The 22,627-nt window shown below is 38.6% G+C and overlaps 1 protein-coding gene across 3 annotated transcripts in view; it reads right to left on the reverse strand.

Annotated features, from left to right (window-relative positions):
- The window catches only part of LOC135227039 (tyrosine-protein kinase hopscotch-like), a 185,140-nt gene that overhangs the window by 81,009 nt on the left and 81,504 nt on the right, over positions 1 to 22,627 (reverse strand). For all 3 annotated transcript variants that reach the window (XM_064266829.1, XM_064266830.1, XM_064266828.1), the window contains 4 exons: positions 19,518 to 19,619; positions 18,958 to 19,120; positions 7,159 to 7,350; positions 3,209 to 3,322 (listed from right to left, as the gene is read on the reverse strand). In XM_064266829.1, coding sequence (XP_064122899.1) covers positions 3,209 to 3,322; positions 7,159 to 7,350; positions 18,958 to 19,120; positions 19,518 to 19,619 — 571 coding nt within the window. The remainder of the gene's footprint in view (positions 1 to 3,208; positions 3,323 to 7,158; positions 7,351 to 18,957; positions 19,121 to 19,517; positions 19,620 to 22,627) is intronic.

The following is a 22,627-nucleotide window of genomic DNA, read 5'->3' on the forward strand; positions in this document are numbered from 1 at the left end:
TTCATAAATTCACCATAAATTGAAATATTGGGCTAGAGACTTCCAATTTGTTGCAAAATAAAGGTAAATGATTCAATATTACTAGAATGTAATAGTTTTAGCTTACAATTGCGTTTTTTGACCATTTCGGTTGAGTCAAAATTGACTGAAGGTTGAAATTTTGACACATTGCTATTTATATGAAAATATTTCAAAACTGATAAAAGCTACAACCATGGGTTTTTTTTTATGTATTCCATATGAAATTGTGCACATTTTCATATATAAAACTTTATGTAATGGCTAATTTAAAATGGCGCAAACATTACGACAATTGGACGAAAAAATTTCTGATTTTTTTCGGAAGAGTTACTGCGCGGACGTAAGGAAAATGCTTTTTTTTATAAATTCACCAGAAATCCAAATATTGTGCTAGAGACTTCCAATTTGTTGCAAAATAAAGGTAAATGGTTGAATATTACTAGAATGTAAGAGATTTAGCTTACAATTGCGTTTTTCGACCATTTCGGTCGAGCCAAAGTTGACCGAAGGTTAATATTTTGGCACTTATCGTTTAGATGAAAATATTTCAAAACTGATAAAAGCTACAACCATGGGTTGTTTTTAGTTGTATTCTACATGAAACTGCACATTTTCCTATATAAAACTTTATGTAACGGCTAACATAAAACTGTGCAAACATTACGACAATTGGACGAAAAAATGTCTGATTTTTATGGCAGTTACCGCGTGGACGTAGGAAAATTTTTTTTCTAAAATTCACCATAAATCGAAATATTGTGCTAGAGACTTCCAATTTGTTGTAAAATGAAGGTAAATAATTGAGTATTACTAGAATGTAAGAGTTTTAGCTTAAAATTGCATTTTTCGACCATTTCGGTAGAGTCAAAATTAACCGAAAGTTGAAATTTTGGCACATCATTTTTTATATGAAAATATTTCAAAACTGATAAAAATTACAACCATTGGTTGTTTTTGGTTGTATTCTACATGAAATTGCGCACATTTCCATACAGTATAAAACTTTATGTAATGGTTAATATAAAACTGTGCAAACATTACGACAATCGGACGAAAAAATATATGATTTTTTCGGAAGTTACCGTGTGGACGTAAGGAAAAAGTTTTTTTTTCATAAATTCACCATAAATCAAAATATTGTGCTAGAGACTTCCAATTTGTTGTAAAAAGAAGGTAAATGATTGAATATTACTAGTATATAAGAGTTTTAGCTTACAATTGCGTTTTTCGACCATTTCGGTAGAGTCAAAGTTGACCGAAGGTTGAAATTTTGGCACTTACCGTTATTTATATGAAAATATTTCAAAACTGATAAAAGCTACAACCATGAGTTGTTTTTATTGTATTCTACATGAAATTGCACACATTTTCATATATAAACTCTATGTAACGGCTAATATAAAATGGTGCAAAAATTGTCAAAGTGACGAAATAATTTCCGAGATGTGTCGCTGATGCTTTTTAGTGCGAGAAGAAAGAAATTAAAGCTTGCGCCCCTGGGTAACAATTGTGCAAAAAACAGCAGCTTGATCCATGAGCTCCCAGCATCCCCCAAGGCGTGTGATTCAAAAGTTTTTGCCTAGTAGGCCTACAACTATTTTTCCGCGAATTTTTAAAAAAAACTTTTTTTGTAGACGTTTCGTACGTCGGTTTGGCACCCAACAGACAATTTTCGTCGACGTTTAATACGTCAAATCGGCGTTAAAGGGTTAACTGAACAAAGGTTGGAATCATTGGAAGAAAGAAAGGTCAAGGAAAGGATGAAGATGTGGTAAAAGGAGGTACAGCTGCATTTCATTGAATCCCACTACAACTCAGCAGCAGCAGCAGATGAGTCCACTGCAAAAACAGGACACCTTCTAGTAACCAAAAATGAGGGGCATTTTGCTGAAACTAAAATACCCAAGGGTAAGGCTCTGGACTTCCCCAAGGCTTGCCAGAAAGTCCTCAGTAACCACCCTTTGAGAAGATTAGAGAGGTGGTCTCTGTTACTCCCTGATTCCCAGCAGACTGTTGGGTACAAAAGAACAGATAGAAAATAACCTGAAAATGTGTTTGACTGGCATAAATTACAACAAAAAGACACCTCTCAACTCACTGCAGAGACAGTGAGGAAGGCTCCTTCCTGCAGGAACTCCTGCCAGAATCTCAACTGTTAGTACGAGATGTAGGGGCAGGAGAAGAGCTTCTCTGGGCAGGACGATCAAGGACGAGAGAAGAAACATGGACGCAAGGATAAGGCAAACCACTCCCTCTGCTCAGAGAAGGAGAAATCTCAAAGTCCTTAACTCTCCAACGTCTGATGCAATGACGATGAATTGAAGAAGTGTGAGACGAAGACAAAGAAGAGACTTCTTCTCCATGAGACCTCTTTGCGGCAGGGGGAGGAGGTGAGGCCTTCCGCTTCTGTACAGTCTCCTTCACAGCGAACGCCGATAACTTCTCATCCAAAACAGAGTCCAGCCGCTTGAAGACCGCCTGAAACAAGGCCTCTGATGGATCAACAAGCACGGAAGATGGCATCATAAAATGAAACTATGATGTCACAGCGACAGGAGGGTGAGCGGCTGTTACTACTGACGTCATGGACCGAGAGGATGCTGGGCGAGACATCGCGCTCTCCATATGACCAGAGCTAGATCTCACAGATTCCTTGCTTACAATCTCCGATTGTATTAACCGGTTTGCCAGTTGCGCTTGTGAATACATATCTCATTGTCAATACCAAAGGTTTGTTCTACATATGAACAATATAATTTTTATTTCTGCTTTTCTCTTCATGAGGTTGGACATGAAGTAAGTTCCTTCCATTATCCTATGTGTTCTGAGCACTGTAACTAATGGCAGTCAGCAGTTATCTTTGGTGCAAGCTTACATTAACGTACATACTGTAATTAGACTTTTGCCATTGCCAACTAATTGCCAACCTCTTGGAAATGATTTACTTATTCACACAGCAACCACTCTCATTTTGAAAAGCCTAAATTATTTGGAATGACCAAAAGATCTGCTTCATATCTATTCTGGCAAGTAGGAAATGGAAATATTCCTTTCAACGAGGTACTATGAGTAAGACACTCACAAAAATAAATTAAAACAATCAAAAGCAGCAACCTTGGGAAAACTTAAAACTACTTATAAATAGATGATTAAAACTTGGAGAACATTATTGTATGGTAGTACTTACTTTCACAGCAACTTCCATGTTATCTTTTGTACTCCACTGAGCAACATAAACATTTGAAAATTTGCCCCTAATGATCTTGCTTTCTGATGATGTCAAATGATCCATGCTTATAACCTGAAAAATTTACAAAATTGACAATTTGAAATGTACAATGTTAGTTTGACAGGGCAAGGTAAACTTGACTACACATTTACATGCATTACAGCGTGACATTTGAAAGCACTATCAAGGCTGTTAACAAATTACGTATTTGACCCCAAAAAATTATAATTACTGTATTACCTTTCAAAGTGTGTAGAGATTTATTTAGAACAGCTGAATTAGACATTTACTCACAATGCCAAAACATCTTTGTATGATGCTGTAAGAACACAATATACAAAAAATAACAAATTATTAAGTTAACCGTATTTTTAGCTAGGTAAACAAGCACAAATTCTTTAATGAAGGAATATTCCTAGCAACAATTGGCACGGGTCATTACAGCCTACTTACAGGGTATTTAATGCTTTTTTATTTTGACGACATCAAATGAAATCATCGTATTCTCCACAAAATTATTTGCTTAGACTATCAAAGTCTGACAAAGACAAATTATAGGACCCTCTAAATCTCAGTGGTTATCTAATGGCAAGTAGGTGAGAGGTAGCTTCAGCCAGAAAGAGACCCCTCTCATGATAACAAAAGAAAATAGTCAGCTTCCCTGATACAAAGCTGATGATGACTAACAGGCTGTTTTAGGATGGCACAGCAATCCACTTACTGGAGGTACCTTAGCAAGTGGGGCTGATCCAGAAGAGTGGGCCATAGAGGAACTCTTCTCTTTTTGCCACAATAATGAGTACCAAAAAATCCACTTGGGCTAATGAGTCCTGTGGTGATCAATATACGTATAAATGACCAACTGGTGGATCAGGCTGAAGGGGTGAGCATATAGGTATAGATGGTCCCAAGAGTGCTGACAGGCATCTCCAATACAGCCCATGTCATTCCCCCTCCAAGAAAATGAATGACAGCCCCCAATAGGTTATCGATCTACTCACCTGTGCAACAGCCATGCCAACTGAGGAGGGAAGACTTCCTGACTGCTTGATGACATATGCCAGTATGGTAATGTTGTTCATCAACACCACTGAATGATCCACCACCTATCTTTGAAATGCTCAGTACTAGCAATGCTGCCTGCATTTTAAAAACTTGATATGCAGGTGAAAGTCATCCAATGTCCACACCCCTGAAACTCCCCAGAGGTGGGTGGGGAGTTCACGGAGCTCCCCCACTGATGTTCCTGCAGTCAATGTACCAAATGGTCACCTGTCTCCTTAGATGAAAGGCACATGTAGATAGGGAAGATCTATGGAGGGTGACCAGTGTTACTTCACATACAACTAAAGTGTGTGCTAGTGGACATGCATGTGAGGAACAAGCTTCTCCAAAGTAGACAAGTTACTTGAAAAAACTGAACTGGTTGTTCCTGCTGAGACTGGTATTTCATCTCCTCCTTAGATGTACAATTAAGATCATGACAAAATATGAGATCTCAGTATTGTACCAACTGCAGCTCTAACCACACCAGGAGTAAAAAACTGCTGAGATAGCACAAAAAGCTTAATTTATGTAAAAGGGCCCAAGCAAAAACCAATGTGAACACTTGTGTGAACATGAAGAGCTATCTCTAGTCCAAGAACAAAGCTTTAAACTAGAAAATAGTCCCTTTGCAGATAAAGTGACAATTCTTGGAAGGCCGAAAATAGGTATTTGAAAATCGCATCCTTCAGATCTACAGAAAGCCTGAAGTCATCCAATCTGATGAAAGCCACCAATGTTGGGTTTTAAACTTTAATGGGGTTCAACAAACTTATTTTATGAGAAGAGGTCAATGACCAACTTCCAAATACCCAATGACCTCTCCATCATGAGAATAGTTGTCTGCAACTTTCAGCATATTCTTTACCAACATCGCCTTCACCTTCACTAGCAGGGCCAGACAGACCTCATAAGTGGTGGTGGAAATTAGGCTGGAAACAGGATCATTTTACAAGATGGGGGGACAACTGCCCTTCTTGAAGATGAAGAATATTGAACTCATTTTGTGTCGCAAAATAACTGAGCTCCCATCAAACGCCTAGAGGACTTAAATAACACTACGCAATGAATTAGCGCCCCACAACTGTTAAAACACTTCTCTCATCCACCACCCTGACATTGTCCTACAGAAAGAGAAAGGATGACAAAGCACAGCAATGCATCTCTTCAGCATTAAGTTTACCAATAGGTGCTGACTGGTGGAATAGGAAAGTCACTACCTCACCTACTGTCTCAAAGAACTTCCTGAACTATGCCTTGTCCTTGGCTGGGAACACAACTGTGATGGAGAACTCAATACGAATTAGGGTTGGTTGTGATTTGAATTTATTTTTTTCTATGTCAGTTCATGTTTGCATACATTCTTGTGTCAATCCTAACACTGAAAGTAGAGTAAACTGAGTGAGAAATAGGTAAGAAGCCTACAACTACTTAGGACCAAACTATGATTTAGATCTAAGTAGTGGAGTTGCTCTCTAAAGGCCTTTACACAACATGTGGCTAGGAGTCATGGGGGGAAGGGTACTTAAGATATTCATCTTTTCTAAAATCTTGAAACTGAAGGTTGGGAGAAACCTAGCATTACTTGTACCCTAAACCAGTGCAGGAGTTCTCATGGCAATAAAAAGGTATTTCTCCAGCATCAAGTGGAGAAAATGGTTAGGATTAAAAAGTTCCAGTTACCAGATGAAGGCCAACGTCACAGACTACAGTACATCAAACATTTTTATCTGGTAAGGTGTACCTGAGAAGCATCTTTCAAATCCATATAAAAGCTTGAAAATAATAAGAGAACTTTAAAGAGATTTGGTATTACAAGTCTATGAGCTATCCAATTAGTGTAAGACATGACTTTCAGGAAAAGAATAACTCTGATGCCTTTTCTCTCAATGTTTCAGATGGATAACTCAAGAAAGTTTCTATCAAAAATTAAAAACTACAAAGCAAGCATCCCTAATACAAGGATTTCTTTGACCACTAAGGTAAAGGTGAAAGAGAGAGAGAGAGAGAGAGAGAGAGAGAGAGAGAGAGAGAGAGAGAGAGAGAGAGAGAGAGAGAGAGAGAGAGAGAGGAGAGGCTCTGCATACTAGTACAAGCCAATTTTGATAAAATGTTAATTAAAGTTTTAGTACAGTTTGTTGTTTTTAGAACAGCCTGAATAGGTCATTGTACCTTCACCCATTTACCAAGACAAAAATCTTATGAATATGGACAAATGCACACCATTTCAAGTAAAAAGAAAATAACAACATGGAAGACTCCTGTATTTGAACCAGGGAATGAATGTCATATCTAAGGGGTCCTAGGTTGAGAAGGGTCTCCTTCATGAAAAAATCCTCGAAACAAGTTCTAGGAGTCTAATAATATAGCCAGTAAAAGGATTTTTTGATGGAAGTTAGTGGAAGGACCTTTCTTATTCACTATGAGTAGGTAAGAATATGGTGACTGACACTGCCAAAAAAAGTTTCCAGTCATGAATAGTTACCCAAACCAGCTGCAATACTTCAAGAAATATGTAACATTCTGATGCAGTCAGTTTAAAAAAGGTAACCAGGCTGAGTACCCTGCTTTCTCGTGTTGGAGAACGTGTAAACCTTCACTAAAAGAATTCTCTTATAATGAGTCCATCACATAGAAAAATTTAATATGTGAGAGGACACCTTATGCTTATAAGGGAGTCATTCTTTTTCCTGACCTCAAAATTTCATTGTGCATCAGAGATTCTATTTAATATAGATTTCCTCATACAAAGCATCAAACAAACATTCGGTGCACTATTTACTGAACCAAGTGACTTCTGTTTAAAAATTTCAAGTTTAGAAGAAAATAATGAATAACGAGAAGGATACATGATCTAAACTTACCATTGGACCAGTCTGATTGTTACTCTGAATATTCTTATCTTGACTTGCACTTAATAGTAGTGGCTCGGCATTATCATAATCTGATGGGGGCAAAATACGTGTTATTTTTAGTGTTGGATCTTCAGACTTGCACAATTCCTTTAACATGACTGCAATGCTGCTGTAAGTTCTGTCTCTGTCTTTAATACAAACCTGAAAAACATAATTGTATAAACTTTTCGGTTATTACACAACCCTAAAATAAATTTCTATGGAAACTATAATACTAAATTTGCAACACCTTTAGCTATAAAATAACAGTTTCCTATAAAAGGCAAATAAAAAAGAAGCACAGTAAAAGCCTGTTAAACCAACATTAAGGGGACTGAATATATACCAGATCATCAAAAGTAACAGAATATCAGTACACTAGAAATAGTGGTTAAAAATTAAAGTAACACGTAACTACATCAAACTTACTATTAAGCTCTTTAGGCTGTCATAATGTCACAACAACACATTTAGCAATACGGTATAAAAATTATTAGACTACTGGTTAAGCTAGGGTATTATCTACATCATCATCTTCAGATAATCTACTTTTCTTTTTCTTTCCACTAAAATAGAGTAATAAGGTTTTCAAAATTTTACCATTACAGTAACACCCCGAACTTACATGAGGCCAAGTTCCAGACTACCCCTCCTGGCAAGGGAAATTTTTGCTTAAGTTTGGCACGCTCTCTAAAATTACTAATACTGTAAATGCTCACTTCTAGAGTTTGAGCACTAAATATGACCCTAATCATTGCTCCCTAAGCATTAAGCTAACTTTTAAATGAAATTAAAGCTACTGTAATTTCATTTAAAAGTTAGCTTAATACATTATCCTAAAAAAGAAATGGTTGATAAAAATATAGGTGTGTGTGTGTGAAGATACATACGTAATATTTCTCTCTTCTTTCCCCCTTCTGACCGATCAATTTTTAGAAGTCTTCTCAACCTCATTTTTAAGAAATTCTTTATTCCATCTCTTTCTCTGTTTCGAAATCCTTTTCAAATGCTCGGCTCTAATGAACGAACTTTCTGCTCTTGGTCGGTGCAGTTCCTTGCCATGACATAGCACCCTCCCTTCCCCTGTTGCAGCGAGTTTTCACGGGGTCATCATCTTTCATCTTTGTCATCTGAAGCCTCCCAACCTTCCTCTTCAAAGGGTTCCACGTCCTAAGAAAAGGAAGGTATTCTCTGCCATTTAATTAGTCTTGCCTCGAGACTTCTAAGGGTCTGCATCCTTTCCCTGGGGAGGAAGTAATTGACTGTCTCTTCAGCTCACCTGCTCCTTTTGGAGCAGGAACCTGGGCGCTATCTACAAAATATAGTGTCTCCGGAGCCCCAGGTTCATTCTCCTGTCTCTGGTTCTGAGGTTGCTGCTCATGGAACTGGGGCTGTGTCAGGTATACTCGTATATGGGTCTCTCCGAGTGTATAACCCCCAAGGGGTTCGTACATCCACAGTCAGTGATAGGTAGTCTTCTCTCCATCATGATATTGGTGCAGGACGAGAGAAGGGACCAAGCTGCGTTGGTGGCTTAGACGCACCTGTGACAACCAGGAATGGCTATTCTTCAGGTGCCAAGATTGATATCGCTGTTCCTGTTCATGAGGTTCAACCACGGAGAAGATAGATGCGTAGCAAGACATGGCAAGTTCTTGCCAGCTTTTACTGCATTTAACTCCGGTCAACTTTAGCTTCCATTCGCGTGAACGAAATGGTTGTTGGAAATGAATGCTTCGTTTAACAGAGTAAGAACATCACAAATTCAAAGAGCTGGCAATAACAGTCAATCGTTCTTTCTTTTTTCCTCTACTTCCTGGTTATACTGGAATGAACAAGGAAATAGGAAGAATTCTATGGAGTCTACTCCTCAGAGTTTGAACCCAATATGGAGGAGTAATGATAGTTTATATTTGACAACATCTCCAAAGGTTGTGAGTGAGAGAGAGAGAGAGAGAGAGAGAAGAGAGGAGAGAGAGAAGAGAGAGAGAGAGAGAGAGAGAGATTGGTGGAAGAATGAATGGGAGTGGTTAAATGGCGGTCGGAAGCATGTCTGTTGTGGCGCTCTGTAGTAAGTCAGTGGAAGTCTGTTACGGGAGTCGTAAGCAGTGAGGCGTCTGGTGAAGTCAGAGTTGGTTTTGACAGCAGTTATCCTTTGGCGATTAGTTGTTTTGGCGTTATTTGATAGATTTTGGGGTTGTGAAGTTGTTGTGCATGTGTCTGTCTGGTTGTGGTGAGGTTAAGGAGGTTGGTGGTGCATTTTCGGTGTCTGTGAGTGGTGGTTGGGGCAGTGCTGGTTTTGGGAGGTTGTTGTGCTTCTGTAAGTCGTGTGGTTGTCGTGTTCTTTCGGGCTGTTGGTGTTCGTCTGCAGTGATTTGTTGGGTTATTGAGTTGTTGTGGGGTTGTGGGTCTCAAGTGGTTGGGTTGTGTTTGGTTGTTGGGCGGTGGTTGTGTGTCGGCTAGCCTATAGCCTATATCTGGCGGACAGCACAGCCTAGCCCTGAGTATCAGAAGCCAGAGGTGAGTACCTGTTTGTGTTTTGTGTGTTTGGTGTTTCATTGAACCAACTGTCCTGCAGGTAAAGGTAACGAAAAGGGGAAAGTGTGAGTGGTAATAAATGTTGTTAGCTGGTACGATTAATGTAACTGGGGGTGGGGAGTTTACTTTTCTTGTTTTTTCTAAGCTTGTGATCCCGCCACATTATTTTTTGGCACCCGAACAGGGACTGCTGGTGTGGCAGCTGCAGGACGATTGGTCTAGGCTAGTGTGTATGAGTGGTGAGAAAGTTTGGGATGGAAGGATTGTGTGAGGTGGAGAGGCTGAAGGAGGAGTTGAGGTTGGAGAGGGAAGTAAGAGGACAATTGGAAGTGGAGAATGAGAGATTAAGGGTAGTGTGTGAGGAGCTGAAGAGCGAGTTAGAGGAAATGAGAGGAATGCTAAGGAGTGCAAAAGTGGAAATGAAAGAAGAAGTGAAAGGAGCGGAAGAGAGAATGGTTGAGAAAATGGACGAAAAATTCTTTGTGATGATGAATGCAGGGCAGGAGATGATGAAGGGGTTCATGGGAGAGGGAGCTGTAGGAGGTAGGCCTACTAGGACTTGTGATAGGCCAGAAGTGGTAAAGACAGTGGAAGAGCGAGTGGATGAAACTATGAGTGACGAAGGTGACTTGGTTGCGATAGGTAAAGGAAAGAAGGGAAAAAGACAGGATAAGGATAAACCTGAGGACAAGAATAAGAAGGGGGCTGAGGAAAAAAAGACGACTAAGGGAAAGAAGGCTAGTAAGAATGACGGACAGGATGAGACTAGGACTGAATACATTGGGGAAAGGGCTGAGAGTGATTTGGATAGCGGTGAGTGGAAACAGGTGGGTAGAAAGAAGGGTAAGAAGAGCGTAATCGGGAGCATAGATGTTAGTATGGAGGTTGATTCGCTGTATTCGGACGAGGTTAAGAGGGATCAGAATGTTAGTAGCGAAAGTGAGAGTGAGCGGAAAGTACGAAAGGCTGTATATATGAGAGAGATACCTAGATGTGCACAATACGAGGAATATGGTAGTAGGGACATAGGGGATTTTTTTAAGGAGTATGAAAGGTATTGTGAGGCAAAGTATGGGGATAACAAGAGTCTGGGCAAGAGAGTTCGGTAGCTTTTTGACGGGATTTTTGTTGAATATGTATGGGGTAATGATGAGTGTGGGGAATGTGGCTTATGAGTGTGTGAAAGCCAGGATTGTGGAACAGGCAAAGAGGATAAGGAGTAGTGTTAGATATAGGAGAAAACATGGTTTTGATGAGGTAAGAATGAATGTTGGTGAGTCGTTGTCGATGTATGTGTGTGCAGGTTGGAAACATTAGCCAGGAAAAAGTTTGGAGATGAAGGGATAAATGAGCGTAAAGAGTTAGTGAGGAAGTTGTTGGTGACTGTGCCTGAGTGTGTGTATGAGTTTGTAAATCTGAAACGTAAGGAGAAAATGCGATGGACGAATGAAAGGTTGTCGTGGAACGACATTTTGGAAATATTAGAGGATTATGAGTTGGATAGGTGTATAAAAGAGAGTAGAAGTGTTAGTGTTAGGACTGAAGTGGCTGATGTTATACCAGAGTTTAAGAGCTTTAGGGAGGCAGTTTTGGAAGGGCCAAGGCGAATGGCAGAGCGAGTGTTTGATAGGACCGTTAGAGCCAGTAACGTAAGTATGGTTAGCCCTAAGAGAGATCGGAGTGCAAGCGTTGGAAGAGTAGGGTCAGTTAGTCGTGAATGAGAGCAGCAGTGTTACAGATGTGGAAAGCTAGGGCACAGGAAGAATGAATGTCGGTGGGCGTTGGGAGCGTGCTGTGGGCAAACAGGGCATTTAGTGAGCGAGTGTAAGAAAGATAGGGATATTAAATGTTACAGGTGTGGGCAAGTAGGGCATATAGGAAGTGGATGTCGAGGTACTCGTGTGACTGAGGTTTGCGGTAATTGCGGGAAGAATGGCCATTATGCTAGGATGTGTAAGGAACAGCGGGCAAAATGTGTTGAATGTGGAATGGAAGGTCATGTGGAGAGTCAGGTTGGGAGTTCGGGAAACTAGGTACAAAGGGGATTCAGTTGCGTGGGTCCTCTGGTGTGCGGTCAGTAAGAGTGATGCATGTGCATGAAGGATTGTTGCATGAAAAGGGGTTTGGAGGAAGAGCTCATGAATGTATGAGTGTAAAAGTGAGGTGCAAAGGGGTGTGTTTGGTTGCTTTGATTGATACTGGGTGCATTGTCAGTGTTCTTTTTAAGAATGGATGTGACAAGTTGCGGAATGAGTGTGAAATTAGGAAATGTAAACGGGAGGTACGAGAAATAGGAAATTTAGGTATGCCTGTGGTGGGAATGTTGCGGGAAAATGTAGAAATCGAAGGGGTAGTGATGGATGAAGGTGACTTTTATGTGATCGAGGGAATGAGTGATAAGTATGATATGTTGTTAGGATACAGGTTCCTGAAGAAGTGTGGGATGGTGGTCCATCCGAGCAGGAATATGATTGAGTTGCATAGGAAGGGGAATGTACATGGAGAGTTGTACTCGGATAGGGATAGAGTTAAGCAGTAAAATATGGAAGGGAGTGCCGTTGGTTGCGAAAGAGAGTGTAAAAGTACCGCGAGAAGTTGGAGAAGTTGTTAGTATGAAAGTTGCGTGGCCCGATAGTCTTGGGATTGTCAAAGGTGACAAGTGTGCATATGTGGTTGAGGGTGTGGATGCGAACAAGTTGGTAAGAGCGAGCGTGCATGTGTACGACAGGATTTTGGATATGGAGAATCCTCAGGTTTTTGTGGTTTCATTGCCGAGTGTTAGGAAAACGTGAGTGTGGGGTATACGTGAAGGTGATTATGTGGGGTTGTTGTATACGTTGGTGGATGTGGATGACGAAAGATATGGTAGGGTGCAAACGGTTGATAAAGCGTGTGCTACGGATGACTTTGGGGGAATGAATGATGCTTGTAGTGTATGTGGGTTTGAGTTGACAGGGACAAATAAGACTTCAGTAAGAAGGAAACTGAGTAGTGAGGAGGTAGTTGATAGGATGGATAAGTCTTTGGAGTTTGACAGAAGTATGGATGAACTGAGTGGTTTGGTGGCTGAAATAGGGGAGATGTTGGAACCAGAGTTAGAAGACATCGGTGAAGTAGTGAATGGAATTTGGGAGGATGGTAGTGAGGGAGATAATTGGAGTTTGAAAGAAAGTGGTTTGGAAGAAGTGAATGATGATGTAACTGAAGGAGTGTATGATGGTCCTCAAACAAGATCCAGGGGGCCTGCATCTGAGCATCCTTGGGTGTTGTGAAAGGCAATTTAGTGTGGATGTTGTGAATGTAAGGAGATATTGTCAAATGTAATGGGGGAGGTAATATGGAGGAGTAATGATAGTTTATATTTGACAACATCTCCAAAGGTTGTGTGTGTGCGGAGAGAGAGAGAGCGAGAGAGAGATAGAGAGAGGAGAAGAGAGAGAGAGAGAGAGAGAGAGAGAGATTGGTAGAAGAATGAATGGGAGTGGTTAAATGGCGGTTGGAAGCATGTCTGTTGTGGCGCTCTGTAGTAAGTCAGTGGAAGTCTGTTGCGGGAGTCGTAAGCAGTGAGGCGTCTGGTGAAGTCTGAGTTGGTTTTGACAGCAGTTATCCTTTGGCGATTAGTTGTTTTGGCGTTATTTGATAGATTTTGGGGTTGTGAAGTTGTTGTGCATGTGTCTGTCTGGTTGTGGTGAGGTTAAGGAGGTTGGTGGTGCATTTTCAGTGTCTGTGAGTGGTGGTTGGGGCAGTGTTGGTTTTGGCGGGTTGTTGTGCTCGTGTAAGTCATGTGGTTGTCGTGTTCTTTCGGGCTGTTGGTGTTCGTCTGCAGTGATTTGTTGGGTTATTGAGTTGTTGTGGGGTTGTGGGTCTCAGGTGGTTGGGTTGTGTTTGGTTGTCGGCGGTGGTTGTGTGTCGGCTAGCCTATAGCCTATATCCGGCGGACAGCACAGCCTAGCCCTGAGTATCAGAAGCCAGAGGTGAGTACCTGTTTGTGTTTTGTATGTTTGGTGTTTCATTGAACCAACTGTCCTGAAGGTTAAAGGTAACGCAAAGGGGAAAGTGTGAGTGTGGGAAATGTTGTTAGTTGGTACGATTAACATAACTGTGGGGAGTTTACTTGTTTTTTCTAAGTTTGTGATCCCGCCACACCAAGAGACGGTTTTTGATTCAATCTTATGATCTTATCGAACATATGTGAATCTTTTCAGGATGGATAGCACCGAGAGGTTTGAATGCCTCTCCAGTGCTACTGTTTTGGAAACAACCAGTTCAGCTTGAACTAGATGTCTTCGGTAACCTGTTATCACCGTAGAAGTCTCCCTTCAGGACAACTTCACCTTCCCTCTCTTTATTAGAGAATGAAGGTCTCCTTCCTGTCCATATTCTTGTCTCTCAAATGAAGAAGAATTAGGCTGGAGTGCGATTTACAGGAACCTACAAATATAATAGTTTATCTCTCTCGCGACATGCTTCTGTTATCAGTTTCATCATGCAAGTAGTAGGCGCATATCTGTAAGTTAATTCTTCTGGTATGTGACCGAGACAAATAGTACCTTCTCTTGATTAACCTGGAACTCAGGACGGCCTTTCGGGCCTCCCAAGAGTTACCGGTTTTGATTTTGAGATAACTAGTGGTATTGTTTCCCAACAACACCAGAACATTTGCATTATCACCAAACAGAAGGATTTTCTTCCCTCCCATTTCGGTAAAAATGCAGATGCTCGAGTGTATCTTTTTTGCGCTCGATGGTTATAGCCAAACGAATTCCATCATGGAATGCACTACCAGGCAACTCAGTATAACAAGTCGAGCAAGTGGTATACGGCTCTTCCTCAGTACTGCTCGCTCTCTGAGATTCTTTTCTGTTTGGTATTGTTTCTCCTCTGTCGAGGATTAACTACCAATGAGAATCTATCTGCCCAGCAATCACAGACTGAGGTCTCTTGATTGGCTCGGAGTTCTTGCATAATGCCCATCTCTTATGCACCACATTTGTCATTGTGAGAATTTTTAGACAGAGGTATATCTCATTAGACTTGTTTTCATCTTTCTGTTTACCCCATGGTATAACAGAAGTCTGTAGCCTAAGTCTTCTGTTCCATCACACCTGCCCCATTGGCCGCTGCGATGACGCAGAATGATTTTCTTCAGACAATTTGAGTTTTGTCTTCTAATATAACATTTCCTAATTCATAAGGTGTTCCCCACCCAACTAGCTCTGCTTCCAAAGTACTAAATAGAAACTTCCTCCCTGATCCAACCCACAAAAAGCAGTTCTTCAGGCAGTAAAATCCCTGTGTTTTCATTACTGAAAGACTCTCCGCCTTCATTGCAAGCTCTGACTTTCTCACCAAGCAGCAATGAAATAGCGGAATAACTTTTTCAGTCCTCTGTAAAGCAACGGGGATTAAAGCCGTCTTCACTGGTTGGTGTCATCGACAGGATTTTTTCTATGATCAGAATCATGAGAGTTTACTTCTTGATTAAACTGTTAAGACATAGGTCCACATTCATCTTAGTCATTCACTAGTAATATAGTATTGTTTCTCCTTGGTTGAGATTCAACTACTGATGAGAAACTTGTGTCTTGCCATCACAGGGACCTCGGTCTCTAGAAGGCACTTGGCTCTCGCTAATGTGCACATGCATCGCGAGAATCATCTTCTCGTCTCTCAACATTGTTGGCGAACAAGACAGACGATTTGTATGGTTGTTCTCAGCATAACCCTTCAAAAGGCGGGTGTCACGTTGTGACTACGTCTCGGATGCACGGCAGCACAATCAGTCGGCATCTGTTGACGAGTATGAGTCCTTCGTGATCTTCTGCGCTGCGGACTTTGTATTGGTTGATCCAGATCAGTCATTACTTTGTCCTATTGGTGTGTTGCTGTAACTATGAAGGATCGACACCCTTCGTTGAGTGTCGATGCCTTTATCCACTGCAGACTGCCAATGCTGAAGTGTTTAATGACACGTTTTTCTCTGAGTCTTCTGAGAAAGTGAAAGACTTCTCTGCAGTTGGATACTTCCAGTGGCTGGGTACATTTCATCACTCCAAAGAATATGTCGGACTGGAAGTTATATAAGGTCTAATTGCAACCATATTTATGTTTCTTCCTTCGGGTTTGCCCACAGGTCCTTGGAACCTCTTTTCCTTGGACCGACGGTGGATGCTCACAAGTTGTGTTTGCTTACCCGGCTCCTTCAAGAGGACAAGTTGCATCTCGCCTATGGTGTGCAGTTCTAGAGGTAAGAAGGATGCGAGTCCAGGTTGAGGACAGGACTCGAACTTACACTGGCTGGTCGGGCGATTGATGCGGTAAGCTTGAACATTGAGCTTCCTTTCTATTTTTCTTATCAGAATCATAGAAGCAATCCTACTCCTTCCTCTAGCAAGGGGAGGAAGGAGACTGGCAATAATGCAAATCCTTCCCAGAACTTTGCATTAATGCCTCCGACTCTAAATATTCTTCTCAGCCCTTTTTCGGATGAGTTACGATTCCTCACTCATTTCGAAAAAGCCCAGAAGTCTGTCTCGTGATCATGCAGCTCCTATACTCCGATCAAGTTGTCAGAGGCAGGGTATTCCTCCTTGCTCTTATGACCAGGAGGAATAGCCCAGGTGTGCAGAACTCCTGTCAGATCTACGTAGCGGCTCATTCACATTCCTCCCACCAATCAGTGTCTTCTTTATGTTAAAGGACCGAGGGTTTGTATGCCCACCTCAGCCACCCCTCAATCTGAAACCTGGGCCAAAAGGCAAAGTGGAGTATTTACATCCGGGCCGTCGGGCCTACCCACCTACCATACAGTAGTTACTGCCTAACCACCTTGTTCAAGAATTTAATAGCTGTATTCCAGCCTAGACTGAAAGTAATTCCTCATGTAAAGGACATCAGGTTTGTATAGTTTGGAAAAATACAATTTACTTTCAAAAATTGTGATTTTGACACAGGGAAAACATGTGCCGGGAGTATTCACAGGAGTTACTCTTATGATCCCACTGGAGCTGCAAAGACAGTCAGTGAAGTCACTTACCTGACTATTTTGGGATACAATGCAGGATAACTGCTCCATCCTAGCAGTGTACAGTATCACAGTATAGAAGGGCCCTTCATTTCCACTAGGGGAAGTATACAATGCCAGGACATAACATACAACCTACAGACACCCAGTGCATTCAAACCTCTAGTCACATAGCAGTAATATTTGTGTGGACATTGTCTCTGCTAACCATGCCATAAACTTAAAGATGTCTCGAAAGAGATCATTCAAAAGAAAGCCAGCGAGATGCCCACCATCTGGACATCATTTGATTTAGGGAAGATGTGTGGTCCATCTTTGTAAATAAGGGCAGTAAGATAATCCACAGCCCATGCAGGGAGAGCAGCTTCAGCGATGGATCTAGAAATCTTTCATTTGGGGCACACTTCGGATTATCATATAGTATAATACATGTAACATGTACACATAAACGGTACATATGTATCAATATTTATATATGCATGTACACATATACACACAATAGTACGTAGTTGTTGTTGTTGTTATTGCTTTTGTTGTTGTACTACTAATAATGATTTATTGAAATAAAACAATGTTCTGTTATTCATATCATGGGGGTAGGCACGTGACCAAGTCTCCCCCCATTAAATCCGCCACTGAGCAGCTTGTCATTGGTAAGATGTAAGAAACCATGTGGGATGTTAGCTGGGAATGGGGTTGCTAACAGAGGGGCCGCCTGTACAGGCAGTACCCGGCTTACAACGTTCTGAGGTTAAAAACGTTTTTTAATATATTTATAAGAAATTATTTCCAATTTATGACATGTTCCAGGGTTTCGTCGCTTACAACACTCATGTGGCACAAGAAATATGACTCAAAAAATGCAAAATAATCAATATTTGAAGGATTTTTGGATGAAAAATGCAATAACAATGCAGTTTACATAGTTTTTAATGCACCCAAAGCATTAAAAGTAAGGTTTTCTATGGATTTTTAATAATGTTCCAGCTTACGACGATTTTCGGCTTACAACGCGTCTCAAGAATAGAACCCCCATCGTCACCCGGGGACTGCCTGTATATACATATTCATTCAAAATAACAAATTAAAGATCCCACCATGAAAATTGTAATTAACGGCTAGTCAGCAAGAGCTCACAAACATACGTCTTCATCGGAAGACGGCTGAAAGCAAAGTGTAGTGTTTACATCCGGGCAGGCGGGACTACCTGCCTACCAGACAGTAGTTGCTGCCTAACACCACCTTGTTCAAAAAAATTTAACTGGACTTGATTTTTTCCAGCCTACGCTGAAAGTAATTCTTTATGTAAAGGACCGAGGGTTTGTATATTGTGTAGGAACAAAATTTTTTTTTAGTAATTACTGTAGTGAAGTATACAAATGATTCATCTGATATTTACAATGGAATAAGACAAATGTTAAGCCGTTATTGGCAGACTCGGCTAATGGTGAACCAGTTTTATGGCACTTGTCTAGCGCCATAAAATCGGCAATTTATGGCACCATAACTGGCTAGTTTTCAGTTACTGGGACCATAACATGCCTAACAGAGGCACCATTAACCGAAACTTAGCGCTGAATTTCGGACAGTGGCGGTTTTCTATTATCAGTACCTCGCCGAGAACGGAACCCTCCCTGATAACCTGAGACTGCCTGTATAGTAAATTTTCAGTGGCCAATTTTTTTTAACTAACAATAAACAATGGGACATTTTGACCAAACATTTATACCTACAGGAATGCTAGACCAATGAATGTTTACTGTATACTACATTCCACAATTTCCACTGTAGTACTCATATTAATATCATATTCATAACTTTTCTTAGTTTATTTGACTAGAATTCTAATTCAGCAGTAGTTTAATGAGAATACACAAGTCACACTTCACAGAACTTGCCCACTGGATTTGTTCTTCAAAGAGAATTGAAAATTATGGCAAGGTAAAGAATAAGAAAACTAGCTGGGAAGAGATCTAAGATACAGATGAAAGTAATAGGCATACAGCAATAAAGCTGAGGCAGAAGGCTGCTCCAAAGAACCTTCTATACAATCTACAGTGCACTACATAAAGCAAACTGTAAACATCAAGCACCAATGAGAATTTTTCTAGGGACTACCTTTAAGGATGTGTAACAAAATCTTTATGATATAAAAAGACAGGCTTCCCGGGTAAATTTCAGAGGTCATCAGATGAAAAATGACTAACCTGTCCTCCTTGTTTTAAAACAGTGTGAGTGACGGGTGGTTTGTCTGTATGAACGATGATATCAAGTTTAAAAGAATTGTAATCAGACACTGATTCACGAAGCAGAGCAATACCCACAAAGCCACCACCCTTCTCCTTCAACTTCCTTGCAGAATAAACACTCCTAAAATTAGAAGAAAAACGGAGGTGGGATTAAAATTACCCTTGTAGACAGAGCATGTCAAAAAATGAAAGGAAAACAAAGCTAAAAGCAATAAATCCCCCAATAGAAATTGAACCATCTGTAAAATGTACTACTGTACTTTTTTTATTTTCATCAAAAGCTCTTTAAAAGAGCAATATGCATTTTACATCAAGGTTCACATTAGGTCTTAGAAAGTATTCATAACTTGAGTCACTGAACATTACATACTTCATGCAGACATAAATATCAAGCTTAATTCTACTTTATTTTAAAAAAGAAAAGCCTCCAATACAAAAGAACAAGAGTTATTGTATTACAATAGACAAATAAATACCAATAAGGATATGAACTGATGGTTTAACACTAACTTACATACCCAATTGGTCCATGGCACTTATTACTTCGCAAGAATTCGAGTGATGGGGTTGACAGCTCACGACACAAATCAAAAGTCCACGTTCGCAAAAGACGATAATATCTGTGGATTTAAATTTCACAATATAAAATAATGTCAATGGTGTCTGGTTGCATTAGACAGAGAAAAAAGGAAAATTGGAAATGGTCTTGAGACTTGGTTAAAAGAATCAATATAAACAGCATATAAGTATGAGTCAGCAAACTTAGTTTTATCCATACCTCACATCAGCATTAAATTTCAAAGCAAAATATCCTTCACACTTAACGCAAAAGTACATTCTCTTTCAAACTGTTCTCCACTGATATTTTCTATACTCTTACATATGAAATGACAAAATTTATAATTATAGAGAGAGAAAAAGGTAAGAGTACTTTATATTTCCCATGTATAACATATTCAACCTTCCCAGTCATTTGCATTCATCATAGCTTGCATTTTTTTTTTTTTTGCAAAAAACCTCTTGAGCAGTGGTAAAGTTAAAGAATGAACAATGAATGACTTCAATACAAAGAGAAACAGGTGTAAATAACTACTACTGTATAACCAATATGTATTTCCTTTCCTGTTTCATAATAACATTGTTTTTAATATCACAAATGGTAGCAGATAAATCCAAAAAAATGTTTCCACTAGAAAATAACCTGCACACACACACACACACACACACACACACATATATATATATATATATATATATATATATATATATATATATATATATGTATATATATATAATATGTATATATATATATATATGTATATATATATATATATATATATATATATATATATATATATATGTGTATATTATATATTATAGATTATATTATTATATATATATAATATATATAATAATAATATATATATGTTATATATAATATATATATATATATTATATATTATATATATATATATATATGTATATATATAGAGTATATATAATATATTAATATATATTATATAATATATATATATTATTATATATAATATATAATATAATATATATACATTATATAATATATATACATATAGAGATATATATATTTAAATAATATATATATATATTAATATATTAATATATATATATATAGATATATATATAGATATTATATATATTATATTAGGTATAGAGATGGGAAATATAGATGTATAATAAGATATATATATATATATATATATATATATATATAGCATATATATTATATATAAATAATAAATATATATATATATATATATATATATATATATATATATATATATATATAATATATATATATATATATATATATATATATATATATATGAATCTAATATATATATTATATAGATTATATATATATATATATATATATGAGATATATATATATATATATATATATATATATATATATATATATATATTATCTAATATATATAATATAATAATGAATATATACTATATATACATTTAATTATATTAATATATATAATTATATATATATTATAATATATATATATATATATATATATATATATATATCTATATATATATATATATGTATATGAATATATATTATATATTATATACTATATATATGTATAGGTATATGTATATAATATATATATATATATATATATATATATTTATATGTATTATATATATATATATAGTTATATATATGTATAATAATATATATATATATATATATATATATATAGATTTTATATATATATATATGTATGATATATATATGTATATAAGATTAATATGTATATATATATATTTGTATAATTATAATCTATAATTATATATAATATTGCTAGTCTATAGAACGCCTCGCCTTCCCAGCAGAGTTTTAGTTATATTTAATTATAAAAGTAGCAGCCATGCTTTCTCCTGATAGCGACTGTTGTTGGGAGAGTGGGTATGTCGTAGGAATGATATTTCCGGTCTGACGGAAGCTTAGGGTAAGAGAGGCAGGTCACAAGAGTAGCTAGGCTTCGAGATGGATTTTAGGGACTTCTACAATAAGACCTATTTTCCTTCCCAATTTGCTGGCGTTGTGTTTACCACCTTTCAGACAATGCTCGAGGCGGTTTTGGAAGCCCCGTGATTCGAAGCACCCAGTATCGCCCTCAGTCGGCTGCGAGACGTGATCTCGGACAGAGGTCAAATTGCCAGCCTCCCAAAATTAGGCCTACCCACGACGTACTGGTGGACACGAACCCCAGACCTGAACAGAGGTCAGGCCGCATTCTTCTACAAGGATACACTAAATATTGCATAAAGGTACGTCTGAAAGTGTAAACTTCAACCCAGCACCTTTTACTACCATACGACTCTTGCTAAATTCATTTTCAATTCTTATTTTTACCCCTTCTACATCAGAAGCCCTTTGTCCTCATCGGGCCACGTGCTCCCCTTTGTGACTTGTTAAAGACCTAGTTTTCGTGCATACCTCAGTGAACCATTCGAGTTTACCTTCCCCAAGGTTAGAGAATTAATCAGCCTTAATCAAAGCAAGAAGTCATTTTTCCTTTTATCTCGTTTAATCTGGGATTCTTTTTCCAGATTCCATGAGTCACGTGCCGTCTCTGCCCGCAAGTGTGGCATTACCCAAAGTGAATGAAAATCAGCTTGAATTGAATGAGACTATAAGCCCCAACGTGGGGGCCAATATCATTTAACTTTTCTCCAGGCCAGCACGGGCCTTGTTGTAAATAAATAGTTTTAAAGTAACGAGCTGAGTTTTCTGGCGACCTTCCCTCTAAAGAAAGTTTACGGTAAGTTCAAGCATTCCTCTTGAAATCCCTAAAGTTACTTCCGTTTACGTATCTAGTCTCACAAGGCCCTATATACGTAACAGTGGCGACCTTGCCAGGATATGAACCTAGCTTGCTTAAAAAAAAAAAGCTTGTAAATCGCGTTATCCGTTGTAAAACGTAAACTAAATTATTTTACAAAAAGTAAATCAAGCACACTTGCAGGGAAAGAAGACACACTGACTCACGGTAAGGTATTCATTCATTAATATGATTATTCTATAACCAATGTTAGCTTAAGGTACGTTTTAAGTATTTTTATTGTA

The sequence above is a fragment of the Macrobrachium nipponense genome, chromosome 15 (assembly GCF_015104395.2).
Source record: "Macrobrachium nipponense isolate FS-2020 chromosome 15, ASM1510439v2, whole genome shotgun sequence".
NCBI classification, from domain to species: domain Eukaryota; kingdom Metazoa; phylum Arthropoda; class Malacostraca; order Decapoda; family Palaemonidae; genus Macrobrachium; species Macrobrachium nipponense.